Consider the following 20,377-nt stretch of genomic DNA (forward strand, 5'->3'; position numbering starts at 1 on the left):
TGTGTGGATCAGGGTGATACCAGCTTATTTTTACCATAGCAGATGATGGCATATTCTGAGAAAATACTGCAGCATAATCTAATAAAGCTGAGTGTGGGCTGCTTGAAATTGTAAGTAATGTGTGACACAATGAAGTAGCCATGTGCTCCGCTTACGATTTTTCAGTTCCATTGTTGAATGTTACATTCTGCAGCTTTGCTTTGCTATCTGCCCAACTTTAAATGTTTTTTCTATCCCCTCATTTTCATCATAGCAACTTTACTAGACTAAAGCAGCTCTATGTTGTTAGCATATATAATATGAAAAAGATTGACATATTTCAGTGACATGGTGTGATATGCATGATTGTGATGGAGATCAAGAACATTAAATATTAGAAAGTCAATTATTATTTACTTAACGTTTGTGTCATCCAACTTTCAACTGTGGGTGGCTCACAACAATCAAAGTACTTTGCAATAAAATCAATAATATATAATCTAAATTACTGAAACAGTTATCCTAAAATAACAAAAAGATCATTGGATTCCTTCTGAAAACTTTAGGGCTTTTCTATAGAAGTACGATTAGACTATGATGATCTTCATTCATTTCATTCATTCATTTATTGGTTTTGTATGCCGCCCACTCCTGAAGGACTCCGGGCAGCTTACAATAAAACAGGGAAAGGGGATAAATAAGACAATACAAGACAATACAACAATTTAAAATACGACAACATTCACAGATGAAGTGGGGCTGGATACTTCAATAGCCACCAGCCTGCCGGAACAGCCAGGACTTGGTAGCTTTACGGAAGGCCGGGAGGGTAGTAAGGGTCCGGATTTCCACGGGGAGCTCGTTCCAGAGGGCCGGAGCTGCAACAGAGAAGGCTGAAATTTATCTTTACTGATAAATTTCATAAACTTCATTACCTTTGATATGATGACTTATGATGACTGTAGACATGGATAAAATTAGCAGCGTAATAGCTTCAGTCACAACAGAGTAACTTGCAGCTGTTTACAAGAATTACAAGAACATTGCAGTCTTCATTTTAAAAGGATTTAGAAGACCCTGAGCTGTCTTTAAGGTAGAATGTTATTTTATCTACCTAAATACAGAATACAGATTAACAGAGTTGGAAGGGACCTTGTAGGTCATCTAGTAGTGCTAAATATTAAGGAAGGGTGGACATGCTCCAAATTATTGGTAGAAATGCACATTGCTTTATAACAGTCAGAGCTGATTTTTAGCTTGATATGAGGATGTTTGTAAATAAATATCAAAAATGCTTCAGTGATACAGAAGGTGTCTGAACTTTTAAAGATACTTTGCCTGCCATGTTGGCCAAAGCTTTTTTAAAATTGTTTTTAAAGCAAGGGTTCTTTAAAAGTTCTGACATCTTGTGTACTGAGTCAAGGAGAAAGCGCGCACTAGCTCAGCCAAGTATATGGAGAAAGATTTGCTGGATTTGCTGAAAAACTGAAGGAATATAAATGATTAAATATTGTCTGAAATATTGAATGCTCCAAAAGGAAGACCTTTTTAGTAGCCTCTAAATGAAGGTTTCAATGTATACACTGGCCCTTAGATGAACTGAGAAGAACTATACAGATAGTCTTCAATATATAAATGTTCGTTTAACAACCGTTTACCTCAGAAAAATTGGCTTCCAACCCAACCTTGAAGACTGTCACACAACCTGCCCGGTATTTACAACAGTTGCAACATCTTGCAGTCATGTTTGTTATCTGCTCAGCAGGCTTCCAAAATCAAAATTAATTGTGAAAGCCTGATTCATTTAACAACCATAGTAAAAATAGTCATAAAATTGGTCTGGTCATGTGATCACTTGCTTAACAATTGCAACAATTTAACAACCAAAGTTCCAGTCCCAATTTTGACTGTAAGTCAAGGACTACCTTTGATGATATGAAGTCTTCATTTTTGTGGTGTTTCAAATTGGATTTTTATTTTTATTTCCTTCATTTATTTGGTGGTGAGATGAAATTATGTATTTCTGGATATAACAATTATAAGCTTGTTGTCAGTCAAAATAATTTTGTTGTGCTAGTTTGCATTTTAAAGTGAGGATTAAGTATTTAGTGTGGAAATTTGATAAAATAAAAATAAATACATTTCCAAGTTCTTTTGCTTAAAGAGATGTTGCAATAGTGTATACTTTTTAAATATGTTAATTTCAGTTATGGATGATTCATAAATAGAGATTGGTTCTAGATAAATCAGTTATTGATAGGAAAAGACAATAGTAATACTGTTCTCATTATAAACTATATGGGAATTCTTAAAATTCCTCAACATACACTCTCTGTTTCCCTGTCATGGCCTGCCCTGTGTTCAGTGCCCTTATTTTATGTTCTTGTTTGTAATAGAAGATGTTTATAGGCAAATATTTAGATCCCCAAATATTGTTGGACTTCAATTCTATGATTCTTAACCAGATTTCATGTAGATGGGGGGGAATGAAACTTGTAATACAGCAGCATTTCAAAATAGATAGTCTTTGAAACAGGTTTGGATCATGGTTTGGACTGGCTTCCAGGAAGCAAATCATCTAACAACTGAAGGGCGGGGGGGCAGTACATCAACAAAGGTTTAGGTCTCATTGCCAGGATGGTTTTTGTACTAGACCAATGTTTGTTTCCTATCCCAAAGAAATATATGGAATAAAAATGAATTAAAATTACACAAATGGATTGTAAATAACCTTCAAACCAATAAAGAAATATTTCTTGCAGTAAACAGCTGTCAAGTGGTTGAAACTATTGTATGTTGTGAATATAAACAGCTGGAGCAGTTTGCATTATTCAGCAATTTACCATGGAGCTATCTAACTGAATTTGTGTGTGAAAAGCAGTACATGCCACATTAAACACGCATTGTTTGTAGCTTACATTTTGGGGAGAAAGAGTTCTTCTATGGAGATATTCCCATTGCTCAGGTTCCAGATACCAGGATAAGATGGTCATGATATTACTTAATTTTCCAGGATGGATATATATATAATTAGGTAGCACCAGCATACTGACGATACTTCACCCCGTGGTGATGGATGAGCTCAACCAGAGACCTCATGTAGGTGTTGGAAAAAAGTGAATAAGTAAAAGTAGATCATTGTCATAATAAAACACACAAGCCAACCTCTACATTCTGCCGTTTGTATTTTTAAAAAGTTCTGCACTATAAATCTGTGGTATTTAGTTCCCATAATTGATTTGGAATCAGCCAAAAATGATTACTTTCTGATTAAAATCCTGCTATGTAATATCTGTGCTGTGATATTTCAGAATTGTGAAATGGGTTTCTTGCTGAATGGCAGCAATTGTGCAACTGGAATTTCTATTTTGATTTGTAGAATTCAGCTCAGATTTAAAATCCTAAATAATACGAATGGTTTAGTTTTAGAATAGATGCTAGTGTTGAAGAAAACAACCTGCTGCAATTAATCATTTATTCCTGAGCTTCTGTTTTCTTATTGAATTCTGAAAGCATCATCTTTCACCATTCCACATACATCAGCACAGGCTTGCTTTATGCTGCATGTGCCACTGCAATAAATATCTGGGCTTCAGGCAAGAATGAGAAACATAAAAAACATTAATTTCCATGGTTTTAATTCATAACTTCTGAAGCACTTGTAACTTTAAAGAGTAAATAAGTGAAAACCACTTTCAGAACATTGCTATTGTTGCCTAGTAAACCCAGTATTTGAATAATAGTGTCTATCAGTTCACATACAAGGTTTTGGCTGCCAGAAGTTATGAGCAGGTGGCAGACAAGAAATTATTTGCAATTTGTATTAGGCTAAATTTTAAAAACCACATGACTCATTTCTAAGTTCATGTGTGTATGAACCTAGTGTTGTTTTTAATTTTAACTTATAAGGTGAAAGTTCATTGGCAAATGAATGAATAGTATGGTACATAACAAGTAAATTTCCTAGAATCTGTGTAGAAAACTTTTACAGAAATAAAGTCAGTTTTATAACTTGTTTCTTTGATACTGGGGATATTTTTTATTATTATTTTAGCACCTTAAATTGGGCATGTGCTACATAGATAAGAAAACAGATTTTGTCCAAAAGGACTTGCAAATAAGTTTAGCTAACCCACATTATTGGTGTACATTTAATATATCTAATTATTTGCCAGATATTATCATGTAAAAGGCAATGAAAGGTTTTAAAAGGTTGGGATGCTGAAACCGCTTGAAATCAAACTGGAGTTACAACATGTTTCTTAATTTGGCCCTTAATACAAAATTCTGCAAAGCCAATTTAAACTGAGCCACATAGGAATAAACATAGCAAGGAAAAACAAAGTTTTAAACTCCTATTTTTTTCTTTCAAATTTTATTTATAAGAGAATGTTAATGTTTTTCTTTTTTATATTTTGGCTTCCTTATACATGTAAGCTCCAGTGCTAAGCAACTTAGTTTCTTCCTCCATATGAGGCTCCAATCCTCTGGATTTCATTCTAATTAGCTGAAATGGTTGAAGAAAGAATAGGCTGCTTATTAACGTTCCAAGGCTGTTGTGCCAAAGAGTACTTACTTAAAAAGTGTGGGCTTTTTTGCACTTGGCTGCCTGATATCCCAGCTGATGTGGACTAGCTCAGCATCTGCTCCATTCATTGAATCTAATGGTGCATCCATCTGCTTGCTGTCAAAGCCACTGCCAGCAAATTATGAATCTATTAGAAAACATGGAAATTTGTACTTTTCTTTCTTGGTTTTCTCTGTCATTTATTGTTGGTATTTATATAGGTGTTGAAAGAAGTCTACCTTTTTTTCTTCTTCTTAAATATTATCACATTATTGATACCCGGGTTTCTATTTAACAGAAGCTTTGTACTTTATAATGCAGACACTAAATCTGCTGTCTTATCTGATATCTGTTTTAATTATTATGTCATTCTGAATGCAGTATTTGGTTAAAAGTTATGTAAAGAAGGATTAGGGAATGAAAGGTTTATGAGATCTGTTAGTCTGTAGTCTTCTTCCCAAGTTTCCTCATAGCTGCTATATGGTGACCTTGCAGTTACAGTATATAGGAAATTCTTAAGGTGAAATGCCAAATCAGGAATAGCCAAGACAAAAGTTAGACGTAGTTTTCTGTTTGACCTCTGATAGACATAGAAACATTTTTGTTGCTTTCAGCAAACACGGTTGTGCAGAATAAAACCTGATTCTTAATAGATAGGTGTAAGCATGGTGCAAATAGCAAAGTGTAGACTAATTCTGTTAATTATGATTTCACTTGTATCAAAAAGTGCTAAATGGGAGCAAAATACAAATAATATTCAACTAACGACCAAATTGGGACTGTAAAAATTGTCATTTAGTGGTACATTTGTTAAGGGAGACATTACCAATCTGCAACTTGTGACCTGCCAGCTTCTTTGTTGACTTTGATTTTCAAAAAGTGGCTGGGAAGGTTACAAATGGCAATCACGTGACTGAAGGATACTGTAGTTGTCATAAGTGCAAGCCAGTTGACAAGTGACCAGATTGCATGTGTAATGGTTGAAGTATGAGGACTAGTCACTTTTTTCAGTTTCTTTGCAATGTTGAACTGTGGCCAAACAAATGGTTGTAAGTGGATAATTACCTGTAACTATCCATCATACTTGAGTGACCACCTAAGGCTTTGTAGGAACGTCAGTAGAGTGGGAGGTTTAGATTAAGAAGATTGCTGAATCCAATTAAGACTTGGTTGGGGAACCACCAGGAAATCCTAAAATTGGACATTACACTGGGAAATCAGATGCCTAGAAAAAAGCTTCTTGCCAAGAACAGCATGGATAAATACTTGAAGTCACCAGGAGTTAAACATTTAAGATAAATTTTATCTTACATTTTAAAAAACAAACAAAATCTGGACAGGCACTAGAGCTTGTTTGTTATTTATTGTTCTTTTAATGTTGTAAAGTAGTGCAGACTCATTTGGAATGGGGCAAATAGTCTATACATTAAATAAATGTTTCCCTGGTGAGAACCCAACATGCCAATCACATGTGTATCCTTGCCTTCTGAAACCAAATGTATAATGCTGTTTGATTTCTTTTAAAGGATAGAATGGGGCTGTAATGTTTAAGCATGGGGCATTCTGATCCCATTATCAGTCAGTGTAAGAAACAACCCAGAGCCTAAATGTCTTATTAAAAAGGAAAAGTGAATTATATAATAAGATGAGATGCCACACTTGTTCTGCTGTCTATCTCTTACACAAAGTAGAATGTGTATGAAGGGGTATATTCATTGTGGGAGTCTTCCTCAGTGAAATCTTAAAAAAAAGGAAAAGAACAAGGAGAAGGAGCCATTTTGTACCAGGCCCGCTACATCATTGTGAGTTCTCCCTTTGTGTCATTCTGTTGCTACCTCTGCATTTTCCATTCTGTGGCTCTGGCTACTGCAAGATGATTAACAAGGCAGCCACTGTTTCCCCCACGGCCTACTTTTTCACTGGCTCAAGGTTGCCTCAGCCTTCCAACTTTCCGAGGTCAGTAAAATAAGGACCTAGATTGTTGAGAGCAATATGCTGACTCTGAATACTGCTCTGTAAAGCACTATGAAGCAGTATATAGATCCAAGTGCTATTGCCTTTGTTCACATTCGTCTACCAGGCTTTCCATATATATATATTTATTTATTTATCAGCACAAATTAAAAAAAACACAAATATAACAAAGGCAACAGTAAAAATATTGGGTTTCTGTCGTGATGGACTCTTGTGATGAGCCGATTGACAGATGATGGAAGCAGTTAGCTTCCTCCCATAATTGGGGCTTACCAGGGGTTGTGACTCTAAATATATACCTTCTTCCCTGGCTTCAGCTGATAAGGAGGAGACCTGTGGCTTAATGGCTAAGACGTTTGCCTAAGATGCAATACAGCACAGGTTCGAATCCCAGTAAGGGTTTGGCTAGCTGATGAGAGCTAAATAGCTTGAAATAGATCTATACTAGTCTCCCTTTATTTATTTATCAGCGTGCGCACACACAACACACAACACACAACACACAACACACACACACACACACACACACACACACACACACACACACACACATATATATATATATATATATATATATATATATATATCCCTATTGATGTAGGCACATACTTTTCAGAAATAATAGATCCAGCAATGCTAATGCCTGACAGATACCGAATACTAACTAAGAATACTTGGGCATATTTTGCCCTGCTTAAATAATTGTAATGTACACAGCTTTCTCCAGAGGGCTCTTTCCATAGATTCAGAACTGGTAACTTTATTTTCCTCTTCTATATTGTTTTGTTTAGGGAACTACTCCAGACAGTCAACATACTCTGGAGTGACCAACGCAAGTTACAGTGGACCAGGACCTGGTATGGGTATAAACGCCAGCAACCAGATGCATGGACAGGGTCCAGGCCAGCCTTGTGGTACCATTCCCTTGGGACGAATGCCATCAACTGTGATGCAAAGCAGACCGTTTCCTGGAAATATGAGCAGTATGACACCCAGTTCTCCGGGCATGGCTCAGCAAGGAGGCCCTGGGATGGGGCCACCCATGCCAACTGTGAACCGTAAGGCCCAGGAGGCAGCTGCAGCAGTGATGCAAGCTGCTGCCAACTCCGCCCAGAGCAGGTACGCTTCCAAGGGGAAGGATCTGAAAGCACTGACAATGTCCATGCTAAGTAAAACACATTTGTGTGTAAAAGAAAGAGAACAGTAGAGTGGGCTGAACCAAACCAAAACGACAAGGGTGAGTGTTGGAGGTTTTATAGCATGTTTTCTCTCAGAAAGCAAAAAATAAATAGAGGCGGAAATCCCACTGTTTAAAACAAAAACTATTTGCATCTAGCCTCTGAAAGAATACATTTAAATCTATGCAAGTGGTACAATAAATTGTTGGGAAAGCTGATGAGATAAATTGTGGAAAAAAGGCAGCATTACTGGAAAGATAAGCAAGATATCTTAAGCTTTCAGAATATTTATCTGCAGCCTTTGGCAAAAGAACTCAATGACGGCCAATCTTTGTAAATCAATTAGAATATCTGATTGGCATCTGCCATCCTGAGAAACAAAGTGGGTCCAGCATCTAGATTTCTATACTCAGGTTCTCCGGTCATTTTAGAATAAGGAAACAGACAAGTCATCTATTTGATTTCTAGATCCAATAACTGTAGCCTCCTACCTCTGGAATAATATTTCCAGACCTTTAAACTATTGATTGAAGTTTGTTAAGATCTACAAACAATGCAAAGACTGTGTTTGCACATGCTGTCCTTCCTCCATAGGCACCTATTGCAAACACATGAATTCATGTTCTTGGTTGTATCTTTTGGTTTCACTGTGTTAAAATAAGTGGAAATATCATTAAGAGAAAAATGAATTTCATGATTACTTTGCAAAACTGTGTTACTATTATATGCATCTGTATATTTAATGCATGCATATAAAACAGCATGCATATTTATAATACTTGAAAAAGTATAAACATTAGATATTCTTTTTTAAAAAAAACATTCATTGCATTCCATATACATTACCAGTAAGTGCTCAAAATGCAGATAATCACATTACTACCAGAAAGGATAAGAATATTTTATTAGATTGCTTGACCTTTGTTTTATTACTTTAAGAATGTATATCTTGTTTGAACTGTGAGGAATATAATTTATAAAACAGCAATTTAGTTTTTGTTAATGTGTTCTCTTAATATGTAAAACCAACAGTTTCATAAAAATAACTGAAAGCCTGTGCAATTTAGCAGGCTGGTGGGTTTAGTGTTTTTTTTTCTTTTTCTTTTCTTTTGCTTTGAACAATCCATATTTTTCAGAAGTGAAAACTGGGTGTAAAAACAAAAATAACTCTTAATTTTAAAAGAAGGCCATTTTCAGTACAATCAAGTGTTGCATTTCACAGCATCAATTGTGATATAAATAATTATAACTAATGTAAGATATATGTAGCATTTAGGTTCATAAATGAGGCATCTTGCAACTCCATTTTTTTAGAATTTGCTTTTCAGTTTCTATTTTCTATGATACAGTGCTTTATATTTTTTTTATCTCCTAGCAAACCCTCTTTTACTCTTTACCTAAGGAAAGGCTAAGTCATTACTATACTTTTATAGCAAAAAGGAAAACACCTGTAGGGAAAACACCAAGGGGCTTTTTCAGGAGGCAACTGGACTTCCTTGTTTTTTCTTTGAAGACGTTTCACTTTTCATGGAAGAAGCTTCTTCAGCTCTGACATGAATGGAAGTGGGGAATGGAAGGGTTTATATTCCTTGCAGAAAAATATTTCCATTCCCCACTATCCTGTCAGAGCTGAAGAAGTTTCTTGGATGAGAAGCGAAACATCTTCAAAGAAAAAACAAAGTCCAGTTGCCTCCTGAAAAAGCACCTTTGGGACAAGCATAACCTGGATGACTTAGAATCTCCAGACATGAGATGAACTCCACCATTTAAGGCTAGGCAAGAACCACATTTTTCTACTTATTGCCAGAGAGTAAGAGAAAGCAATACAGCTGTTTTCCAAACAAGAAGAATCCTGCCATCAGGTCCAAGCTTGTGGTCCAATACAAATCCAAAGAAGTTGTTCTTTTGTTCTGCTTTAGGCCACCATACATTCGGTCGCCTGCTTATCCCAGCCAGTCTGGGGCTGGCGGACGCCCCATGTTTTCTTCACAGCACCCCAACTATGGCAACGCTCAGGGTCCCATGATGCATCAGCCTGACCAGTACGGGTAGGTAGCCGTATCAACTGGACTTGCTGTGGAATCTTGACAGATTTTTTTTTCCTGTACTGCCATTTAGCTGCCATTTGGCTACCAAAAGTACCCAACCGCAAATACAGTACTCACATCAGAAAAGCAGTTTGATTTTTGTTTTACTAACTGTGTCAGATATGATTTTTAAAATATGCATGTCATCTGTACTGCATGGCTTGTGGCATGGCTTTTTCCCTTCATGCTTGAAAGGGAAGGCAAGATTCTCATCGGCTGAAAATGAATTAAATTTTGCATTTTTCTGCACCATTACCTGTCCTCCATTTTTTTTCATTGATGTCTAGGAGCAATACCATGAAACTCTGATATTTCCATGACTGTATTGTTGATAATCATCACATTTCATTTCTCCCCTGGAGTAAAACATTCTATTTTTTGACAGGAAAAGAATATTGCAGAAGCTAAGTTAATAAAAGGCTTACTCAGAGTGCCATGATATCAACATTTAGACAGTTTATGTCAAGCAGGTGGGGAAATTTACTAATTTCTCCACCAGAGTAACTTGAATTTGCTAGCATGTATCTGAGGTAGAGAGAATTATTTTCTAATTATTATCTTCTTATGCCATAACGTTCCTATTATAAGACTTGTGGGTTTTATTTTTGCAACACTTACTAACTTAACAATCTTATAACTTAGTTTCAAAACATAAGTGTTTTACTTCATAATTAAAGGGTTGACCCCCTGGAAAAATCAATTTTTTTTTAATCCTGAGTCTGCCTACAACTCACTATTACCACCACCAAGGAAATCAAGGCAAATGATTACAGCTTTTTGATCTGTGAGAAGTTTATGTGCATCTGTGTCTAAACAGGCAAGATTCCTCCTTGGAGAGCCTTTGAAGCTGACTCAAAGTGGAGTGTGTTTGTGTTTACATATTCCAAAAGCTATGAAATCATTTTATAAATAAAATAGGTAAGTTCCATATGGGATGACCCACTTGAAAATCAGTGTTGCTGAGAAGTATAATATTCAAATCATATTTGCACTAAAACTGGGGGCATTTAAATTTCTCTAAGGGGTTACAAGAAGATGCAATGTAATCCAGGCTCTTTCAAAATCAGCAGATCCATTTAATCTCAGAAAGCAAGTTTGACTTTTTCCCCCTTGGCAAGTCACCTTAAATAAATTTGTTATCTTACTTTAAATGGCATACATCAGGGAAGACTCACTTCAGAAAGTGAGGCAGAAAATCAGTGCTAGCTAACAAGAAATTGGAGTGTCAAGATTTGAGATTCAGATGGTTATATCCTTTATCTTGATATATACGTTTCTTTTCTAATTAACATCAAAGATTTAACTTACCACATTTTTTATATATAATCATCAGTCTCATTCTATTCAGTGAAGTTTACTCAGGCAAGTGACTATAAAATTGCACTTAAAAAACATAGTTCAGACATTTCTATGTGTTAGTAATATATTCAACATTGTACCATATTGTATTATTTCTGGGATAAGATTTAAAGGAGAATATTTGTAGCTCAGGGTTGAAATGAGGGTGCTCTCTGAACTTGCTTGTTTTCTTGCAGACGTTTCATTACCCTAATTAGGTAACATCATCAGTCCTAGTAAGGAATGAGGTTTGCTGTCAGTTGATATTCTGGTGTCTTCCAACTTCATTTACCGTATTTTTCAGAGTATAAAACACACCTTTTTCCCTCAAAAAAGAGGGTGAAAATCTGGGTGCATCTTATACACTGAATACAGCATTTTTGGCATACCAAAACCCCACCCCACCCTTGTAAAAATGGACATGCAGAGGGCTTGGGAGGCTTGCAAAGTGCTCCTGAGGGCTGGGGAGGGCAAAAAAGGGCCATTTTGCCCCCCCAGCCCCTAAGGACACTCTACAAGCCTTCCAAAGCCTCTGCATGCCCCTTTTTTGCAAAACAAATGGGCCTTTTTTTCTCATTTTTGCCCCCCCCCCAGCCCCCAGGAGCACTCTAAGAACAGCCCTGCATGCCTTTGTGTGTGTGTGTGTGTGTGTGTGTGTGTGTGTGTGCGCAAAAAATGAGGCGTGCAGAGGGTTTGGGAGGCCTGCAGAGAGCAAATTTTTTTTAAAAAAAATCACCTCTTCAAAATCATGGTGCGTCTTATACTCCAATGCATCTTATAGTCCGAAAAATACAATACATATAAATTCAACATAATACATTCAGAATTACTGTTTGCAGTTTATTTTTTTCCATGGAATTTAATTTTTTTTGTTTGGATTTGATTTGAATACTGTGGATCTTATGCAATCAAAGCACTACTTTAACTACAGTATAGCCCAGCCCTGTTTAAAGAGTTTCTTCTCTGTAAGAGTGGTTTGAAACATTATTCCAAATAATAAGTTTGTTCTTAAAGAACAGGAAATAACCTTGAAAAAGCAAGGTGTCATAAAGAGTTAAATTGATTTCCTTTTTTCTTCTTCCCTCCCTGCCTCCACCCCTACAAAGACATTTAGAAGCTGTATATAATGGATAAGGATAGTATGCTCAGATGTGACAAATCTTTGCAATTACCATGGAAGGATACAGTGAGTGCACTATAAAAATGAAGGATGGCAGCAAGAAGTGAGCTTAGACTTTCTCAACTGTTTAGATATGAAGAAGTAATAAAGGCAACAAATAAAGTTGAAATTAAAATTTTAAGGGTTTACCAATTTTGAAAGTCTCTGGATGAGCATCCAAGTTGAGATACACTGGCTCAGATAGACATTGTTGAGTCCACACATTGTAGCTTTTAACATTTATAAAAGAAACATCTTTAGTTTTGTGGAGTTAATAAACTCCTTTAAACAATGGAAGACAGATCCTTTTTTCCCCCCCCCCCCCTCCTACCACAGGAGTATTTGCTTAATAGAAAGCACAGATAGCATTTGTTAGTATAGATTGGCATGTTACCATGGCAAATAAATGAACACTATCTGAGGAAGAAAATATGCAATAAAACTATCAAATTCTGCATAGTGGAGTACATGGATAAGGTTTCTTTCTTATAAATACATTGTGGATTCTGATGAAGTGCAGTGGAAAATTCAGGACAAATAAAAGAAAATAACTTTTAACACAGCCCATAATAAAATTTAAATATAGTGATGTTGACCAACTTGAACATTTCCAAAGTTGAGACTATGAATGCTGTTAAACATGAACATAGTATATTATTTGAAGTATCCAAGCATCCGGTTCATGTACCACAGTAAACTTCTGTAAGAATTCGTTCCAAAAAAAATAATAAATAGGTAGCTTCATTTATGATCCCAGTCACAAATCAGAAAACCATAATGTGTATTAAGATATTTTTATTAACCAGGTTGCTATATATCAGTTACAAGGGAATATGAACACTATCTTTGTTGTGAATTTCATCTTTGGCATCCAGATAGTAGCTATTCAATATTGGGGGTGGGGTGGGTGGGAAGAGAGGATGTAGGACTACATAGGCCTTGAGACAGCACCAGCAGAATTTTAATAAAATTGAATTTTTATTTTTAAATGAACCTCTCAGGTGCTCTGCAATGGCTACTAAGCAGTTTCACAGTCTTTTTCTGATGCCATTCATACTTCATCTAAGTTGCAGTTAAAGTCTGATTTAGGTGTTTCCTAAAGTCATGGCAACAGAGGGTGAGAAGCCATGGTTGTTTGTGTAATTGTCCAGACCCTTGTATTGCTGTTAAAAAAAGAAATACTGAAGTCCTTAGGAAGCTGGGGTAAGACATGTTCCTCTCCTTGCAAGACATTTCTAGGGGGCCTTATTGGAGTTGGGCTGGTTTTGCTACTGCCTGCAGCTGCTTGTCCCACAGAGTGTTTCTAGGAAGATTCCTATTTAGAAATTGACAGGGCTCCCTTGGGGAAAGAAGACATGAACATCTGTGCTCAAGCAAGGGAACTAGGCCCTTCTCTGTTGCCTGAGCATCAAATTTCATTGTAACCTGAACGTGTATCGTGCTCATCACCCATGATTCTTTCTTGTACGTCACATATCACTGTCACACATAGGCCTGCTGCATTCTCAGGCTTCTGTTCTATGCATGCCAACGTGGGGTTGAGATATGATGACATGTTACATCAGGCAAAGAAAGCATGTAAGGCATTTTGAGGAAATAATGATTTATTTTATCGTGCCACTAGCCAGTGTCTCAGACAAGGAGAAACAGGAATGTAATCACTTTTGTTCAGCCTGATGGCCTTAGTGGTAGTGAGGTGGTGATATAGCAAATCTGTGTTTTGCAAGGTGATGCTGAAATTCAAATAATATATATGCTCTTTCTCAAATAATATGTTTGAATATATTATGTAATATAGCTCTTTTTTTCTTATGTATACTTCTGTAAATGCAAATGAATGGATTGTTTTTAGTATGGATGAGTTCAGAATACAAATTCTCTATGTATAGTATAAACTTAAATAACAGACCCTCTGTGGGGGCGGGGTCAGAGGGAGAGGGAGCATGCATGTGTGAACACACATGCTATGTATGTACACATATACACTCATACACACAAATATTTCTTTATAAATAACTGGTTCCTCTATCAGCATTATCTGGTGCTGTGTTGCTGTTTGTAATTCATATTTCATATTGCTGTTGCTAGCAAAGCACTTTTTCACATTTCTCCAGAGTCCTGAGCATGTAAGACTGCTGATGGCCCAATAGCCATTGGCAAGGAAATATTGTTAATAGACATAATACATTTATGTGTCAAAGAGAAGAAATAGGGCAAAAAGTTTTAGAAAGCAATATGCTTGCGTTGAATTTGATAAGGCTATGATTTTTCCTACTGAATGTATACATTTACACAAAACTGTGGCTGAAGCAATCCATTTTATCTTGATGCTTGATTTGAGATTACAATTTTAAAAACAACTCATAGCATGCACATTACATACAGCAAATAAAGTTAAAAGCAGTGGAATGAATTTATACAAAATCTGCAGTTGCTGTTTGTTTTTAGTTTCTGCACTAGTTCAATATGAAGTTTATTTTCCAATTTTCTCCATAAGAAGTTTACTGTCCCTAGCGTATTTGTCCCAATGTCTGTATAGGAAGCAAAATTATTTATAGATGCAGAACTGGAGAATGAATTCCATATTAAACCAATCTCTGTCCTGATTTATATTAATAACTTAGTGATTTTTTTTATCAAGAAGAACTTCTAGTAGTTTAGCACTTCATAGTTGTTATAGTTAATTTTGAATTCAGTTTTTATTGACTGATAACTGGGTGGATGCAAGGCTTATCAAATTGGCCAAGACACGGAATTGGGTAGATGTTAAAGAAGACACAAATTTGAAAGCAATGGTAGGTGAGAAAATAGGCTGAAAACAACAATAAAATTTAATGAAAATCTGGAATTGTTTATCACATGTACTGATATAAAATAAGAGCTTGGCAGTAATCCTTGTGATAGAGATTTTGGAATAAAAGCTATTCCAAGCTAATTATGAATGGGTTTTGCTTCATCAGCAAAAATATATTTTCTAAATTACAGGAAAAACTGTTTTACATTATTCCACCATTATTGGTTAGTTTTTTTCCATTTTGTGTCCAGTTCTATAGATTTATTTTAAGGAGGATTGAGACAAACTAGAAGAGATTAAGAAAGTATACTTCTAGAAGCCATGTTCCTTGATAAGGAACTGGGAATATTTAATTTTGAGAAGACTGGAATGATATACACTAGTTCAGGTACCTGAAAATATGTCAGAAGAAAACCAGGACCTGATCTTTATTATCTTTTCATGTGCAGAGCATATTATGGAATAATGAATGTAAGTTACTTGGAGGCAGAGTTTGATTAAATATAAGTATGGATTTCCTAAATTTGAAAGCAATTTAAAATAGAATTAATACTTCAGAGAGGTGGGACTCACCTGTATTATGTTCAAGTAGAATCTGGACAGCAGTTCATCATTGATGTTTTTAACTGCATAAAAAAGTGGCTGGACTCAGTAAGCTAAATGGCTCTTTCCAACTAGTCTTTGTATGATTGTGGCATCCTAATTTCTGTAATACTAAAGTAAGTCTTTCTGTGCGCAGGAACCTGTTCCTGCAGTTCCCAAAGTTGAATTGAATTGAATTTATTGGTCTTGTATGCCGCCCACTCCCGAAGGACTCCGGGCGACTTACAATAAATGAAGGAAGGGGATAAATAGACAAATAGACAAACAACAATTTAAAATACACAACATTCATAGTTCCCGTGGGGCTGACTATTTCAACAGCCCCCCAGCCTGCCGGAACAGCCAGGTCTTCGTGGCTTTGCGGAAGGCCGGGAGAGTAGTAAGGGTCCGGATTTCGACATGGAGCTCGTTCCAGAGGGCTGGAGCTGCAACAGAGAAAGCTGTCCCCCGGGGAGTCACCAGCCGACATTGGCTGGCAGATGGGATCCGGAGGAGGCCTAGTCTCTGCGATCTGATTGGTCTATGGGAGGTAATTGGCAGGAGGCGGTCTCTCAGGTACCCAGGTCCAATGCCATGTAGGGCTTTATAAGTAACAACTAGCACCTTGAAGCGAGTCCGGAGACTAATAGGTAGCCAGTGCAGCTCGCGGAGGATAGGTGTAACGTGGGTGTACCTGGGTGCACCCACGATCGCTTGCGCGGCTGCGTTCTGGACTAGCTGAAGTCTTCGAACACTCTTCAAGGGCAGCCCCATGTAGAGCGCATTACAGTAATCCAGTCTTGAGGTCACAAGGGCATGAGTGACTATCTGAAGGGCCTCCCGATCCAGGTAGGGTCACAATTGGTGCACCAGGCGAACCTGGGCAAAGGTCCCCCTGGTCACAGCCGATAAATGGTGTTCTAAGGTCAGCTGGGGGTCCAGGAGGACTCCCAAATTGCGAACCCTCTCTGGGGGGCGTATAATTTTACCCCCCAGCCTGAGAGATGGAATACTTGGCCAATCTTTGGGAGGGAACATCAGTAGCCACTCGGTCTTGTCTGGATTGAGTGCCAACTTGTTTACTCCCATCCAGACCCTAACAGCCTCCAGGCACTGGCACATCATTTCTACTGCTTCGCTGAGTTGGCACGGGGCGGACAGATACAGCTGCGTATCGTCCGCATATTGGTGGTATTTGATCCCGTGCCGGCGTATGATCTCACCCAGCGGCTTCATGTAGATGTTAAATAGGAGGGGGGACAGGACTGAACCCTGCGGCACCGCATAGTTGAGGGGCCTTGGGGTTGACCTCTGCCCTCCGACCAACACTGACTGCGACCTGTCCGAGAGGTAGGAGGAGAACCACCAAAGGACGGTGCCTCCCACTCCCACCTCTCGCAACCATCGCAGAAGGATACCATGGTCGATGGTATCGAAGGCCGCTGAGAGGTCAAGGAGCACAAGGTTTGGGGGTGACCCCTATCCCTGGCTCGCCAGAGATCATCGATCAGCGCGACCAAAGCAGTTTCTGTGCTGTAACCAGGCCTGAAACCCGACTGAAAGGGATCCAGATAATCGGTTTCATCCAAGGACCGTCGGAGTTGAGAGGCCACCACTTTCTCAACCCACTTTCTCCAAGGTTGGAGACTGGACAATAGTTGCTCAAAATGGCTGGGTCCAGAGATGGCTTCTTCAGGAGGGGTCTCACCACCGCATCCTTTAGGAGGAGCGGGAAAATTCCCTCCCGGAGAGAGGTGTTAACTATTGTCCGGATCCAGCCACGTGTCACCTCCCTGCTGGTAGAGACCAGCCAGGAGGGGCACGGGTCCAGTATGCAAGTGGAGGCACTCACCGCTCCCATGGCCTTGTCCACTTCTCAGGAGAGACAAGTTGAAACTCAATCCATAAAGTATGCTCAAGACCTTCCCCTGGTACCTCGGCTGGTACCGTGCAATTGGAGTCCAGCTCTGTCCGAATCCGAGCAACTTTATCCGTTAAATACTGAACAAATTCCTCAGCTCTACCTTGTAAAGAGTCATCCGCATCCCTCCCTTTCAAGAGGGAGCGGGTTATTCTAAACAAGGCGGCTGGGCGCGATTTAGCGGATGCAATAAGGGTGGCAAAATGCGAACAAGTTGAGATTTCTAATGGACCTCAGTATATAAAATTATAATTCTTCTCATTGGTATTACTTGATTGTCTAAGCAATAACTTGCAGTAAAAGCAGCTGTATTTTGGCTTCCAAAAATAATCTCCTTGAAAACTCAGTTGGATAACATAGAGTTTGCTTCTTGGCCTAAATTACTGTATGGCATTAGTATGAGCTGCTAAACAGCTGCTGCTCTCTGCCTCAGTGCTGGCTTCAGTTCATTAATGGAGGAATTGATTCCTGCTGTTGAGTGGCTCTCAAAATATATACATGCTTGTTCCTATTTGGTTTTCTAACAGATGTACAAGTGCATTTTTTAAAACAAAAAAGAGAGAAAGAGAGAGGAAGGTGGCCCAACATTTCTTTTCACCTTTTCCTTTCATTTTTAATAGGAGTATCTGCATTGTTTTATATTATATATTATATATGTTATAAATTACACACAGCACTATTATCTTTTATTTGGATCTTTTAGGAAATAGTTAAGTCTCCTAGGCAAATTTTAAATGTGTAGGTCAAATAAATGACTTTTACATGTCATCATAATTTTATTTATGATTTGAGGCCGCCCAACTTCTGAACAGCCCTGGGCAGCCCCAGGCCAGGCAAGAAGGTTAACTCAGTATCACACATAGAGAGACACAACCCATAAGGGCTCCACAACCATCCTATCCCAAGGTCTGAATGAACCATGTTTTTAAAAGTTTCAGAAAATCATTAAGGCAAGAGGAATATAGCTCTCTGGTGGAATATCACACCAGAATGCAGATGCCATAGCCAATTAAATGACATCCCTGTAAAAAATGGTTATCAAGAAAATACAAAAAGATTCTTTGCTCACAGGTTAAAGTAAGAAATGACCTTATTCCAATGATACTGTTTTTTGTTCTCTGTGTAACTGTTGTACTATATCAAAAGTCACATAATTTCATAAAAGTGATTGCAGAAGCAACATGGATTAAACAAATATCATTCCAGGAATGCTTTTACCAAAATAATTGATTTGTTTTTGCTTTCTATGTTGACATAGAAAATTCCCTGTTGTGTTCATAAAGTGAGACTTGTGGGTTTGGATAAAATTGGGGGGCCATGTTTGTCAGTTATGCATTTGTATACCTCATAAACAAATGTTTTGGTTTAGTTTGCTTTCTCAGAATCACAGTATAAATTCACAAATCTAGTAAAATCTTCAAATCTAAGACATTTTGCTTATAATTTGCTTTCAGAAATACACACATACACACACACACAATTTTACAATGTACTTAGTATAAATTTATTAAGAAAAGGACATATTATTTATGTAATGTATAGTAATATCCACATGACAGCATATTAGTCTACAATTTGACTTTAGGAAGCCTAATTTTGCAGGGGGTGGAGGGAATCTATTTATCCATTAAGCTATTATTTATAATTCACAGGATTGATTGACAAGTCAGTGTACTTTTATACCAACCAATAATCAGTGTTCAGTCAGTGAAACATTTTCTTAAGTAGAAAGATATAAACCATAGCAAACAACATAAAACCTAAACAGAGAATATTGCAGCAAATAAGATCAAAAAGAAGAGCACTAGTATGAATAGTTATCAGTAAAATATTAATATTTTAAAATATGGGGGAAAACATTCTTCATATCTCTGGGAGAAAGTATTATAATGTCTTCATCTGGTGCAGAAAATGCTGCAATGTAAGCATTAAGGGAGCTCATCGAAGAGAGCATTCTACAGATAGGACGTGACTATAGGTAGTCCTCAATTTATGATCATAAAGGAGATAGGATCATTTTCCATTAAACAGTATGGTCATTAATGTGTGGTCATTACATGATTACACATTAATTTGCTATCTTTTTTTGCTGCAGTTGGTAAGCGAGATATCATGTAATTGCAATTTGCAGCCTTCCTTGCTGGCTTCCCGGTTGTCGTGGTAAAATCAGGTTCCACTGGGTTCTGCACCCTAATGATTTGATAGCCGCTGAATGGACTCTCAGGTCTCTCCTCGGCCAACACTGATCCTTCTTTAGTTAACATAGGTGCCAAGAAGCAGGGCAAACACTCCCAGCCTGAGAAAATAAACGTCTCGCAAGCAGCAGAAAGATGCTGACTCTGCAAGCAATACTTCATTATTGGCAACCATTGAGCAGGGAATGCTTCAGCTGCATATGCTCGCCAGGAAAGGATTTAATCCGTGTAGAGAGTACCTTCCATTCCTGGAAGCATCTTCAGCATCTGACTTTCTGATTCATGAATTCCTATTCTTGGTACTTTCATTTTGACATTGGTTTATTACTGACCAAGTGTTTGATTCATCTCTTACTACTTTTCAAGTTATACTGTGGTATTAGATTGCTAGATCTACTGGATTACATCTTATCCTCATCCTCTAGTAAGGTATTGTTCTTCTGTTTCCGCAATTCTTCTTTTGTCTAACCTATGTCTATTTGCTAATGCCTCTCCAAACAAACCTTCCTGGTGTTTTTACCAGTCTCACTGCAAATGTATTACTCTTAAACACAGTGTATATATGTTTATTCTTACCCAGCATCTCTGCATGCCGCACACCCA

General features: G+C 37.7%; 1 protein-coding gene across 1 annotated transcript in view; it reads left to right on the plus strand.

Annotated features, from left to right (window-relative positions):
- Positions 1 to 20,377, plus strand: part of ARID1B (AT-rich interaction domain 1B) — a 307,767-nt gene that overhangs the window by 231,357 nt on the left and 56,033 nt on the right. Inside the window, 1 exon segment of the mRNA XM_032215107.1 lies at positions 7,312 to 7,639. Coding sequence (XP_032070998.1) covers positions 7,312 to 7,639 — 328 coding nt within the window.

Source organism: Thamnophis elegans, chromosome 4 (assembly GCF_009769535.1).
Source record: "Thamnophis elegans isolate rThaEle1 chromosome 4, rThaEle1.pri, whole genome shotgun sequence".
In the NCBI taxonomy this organism is placed as follows: domain Eukaryota; kingdom Metazoa; phylum Chordata; class Lepidosauria; order Squamata; family Colubridae; genus Thamnophis; species Thamnophis elegans.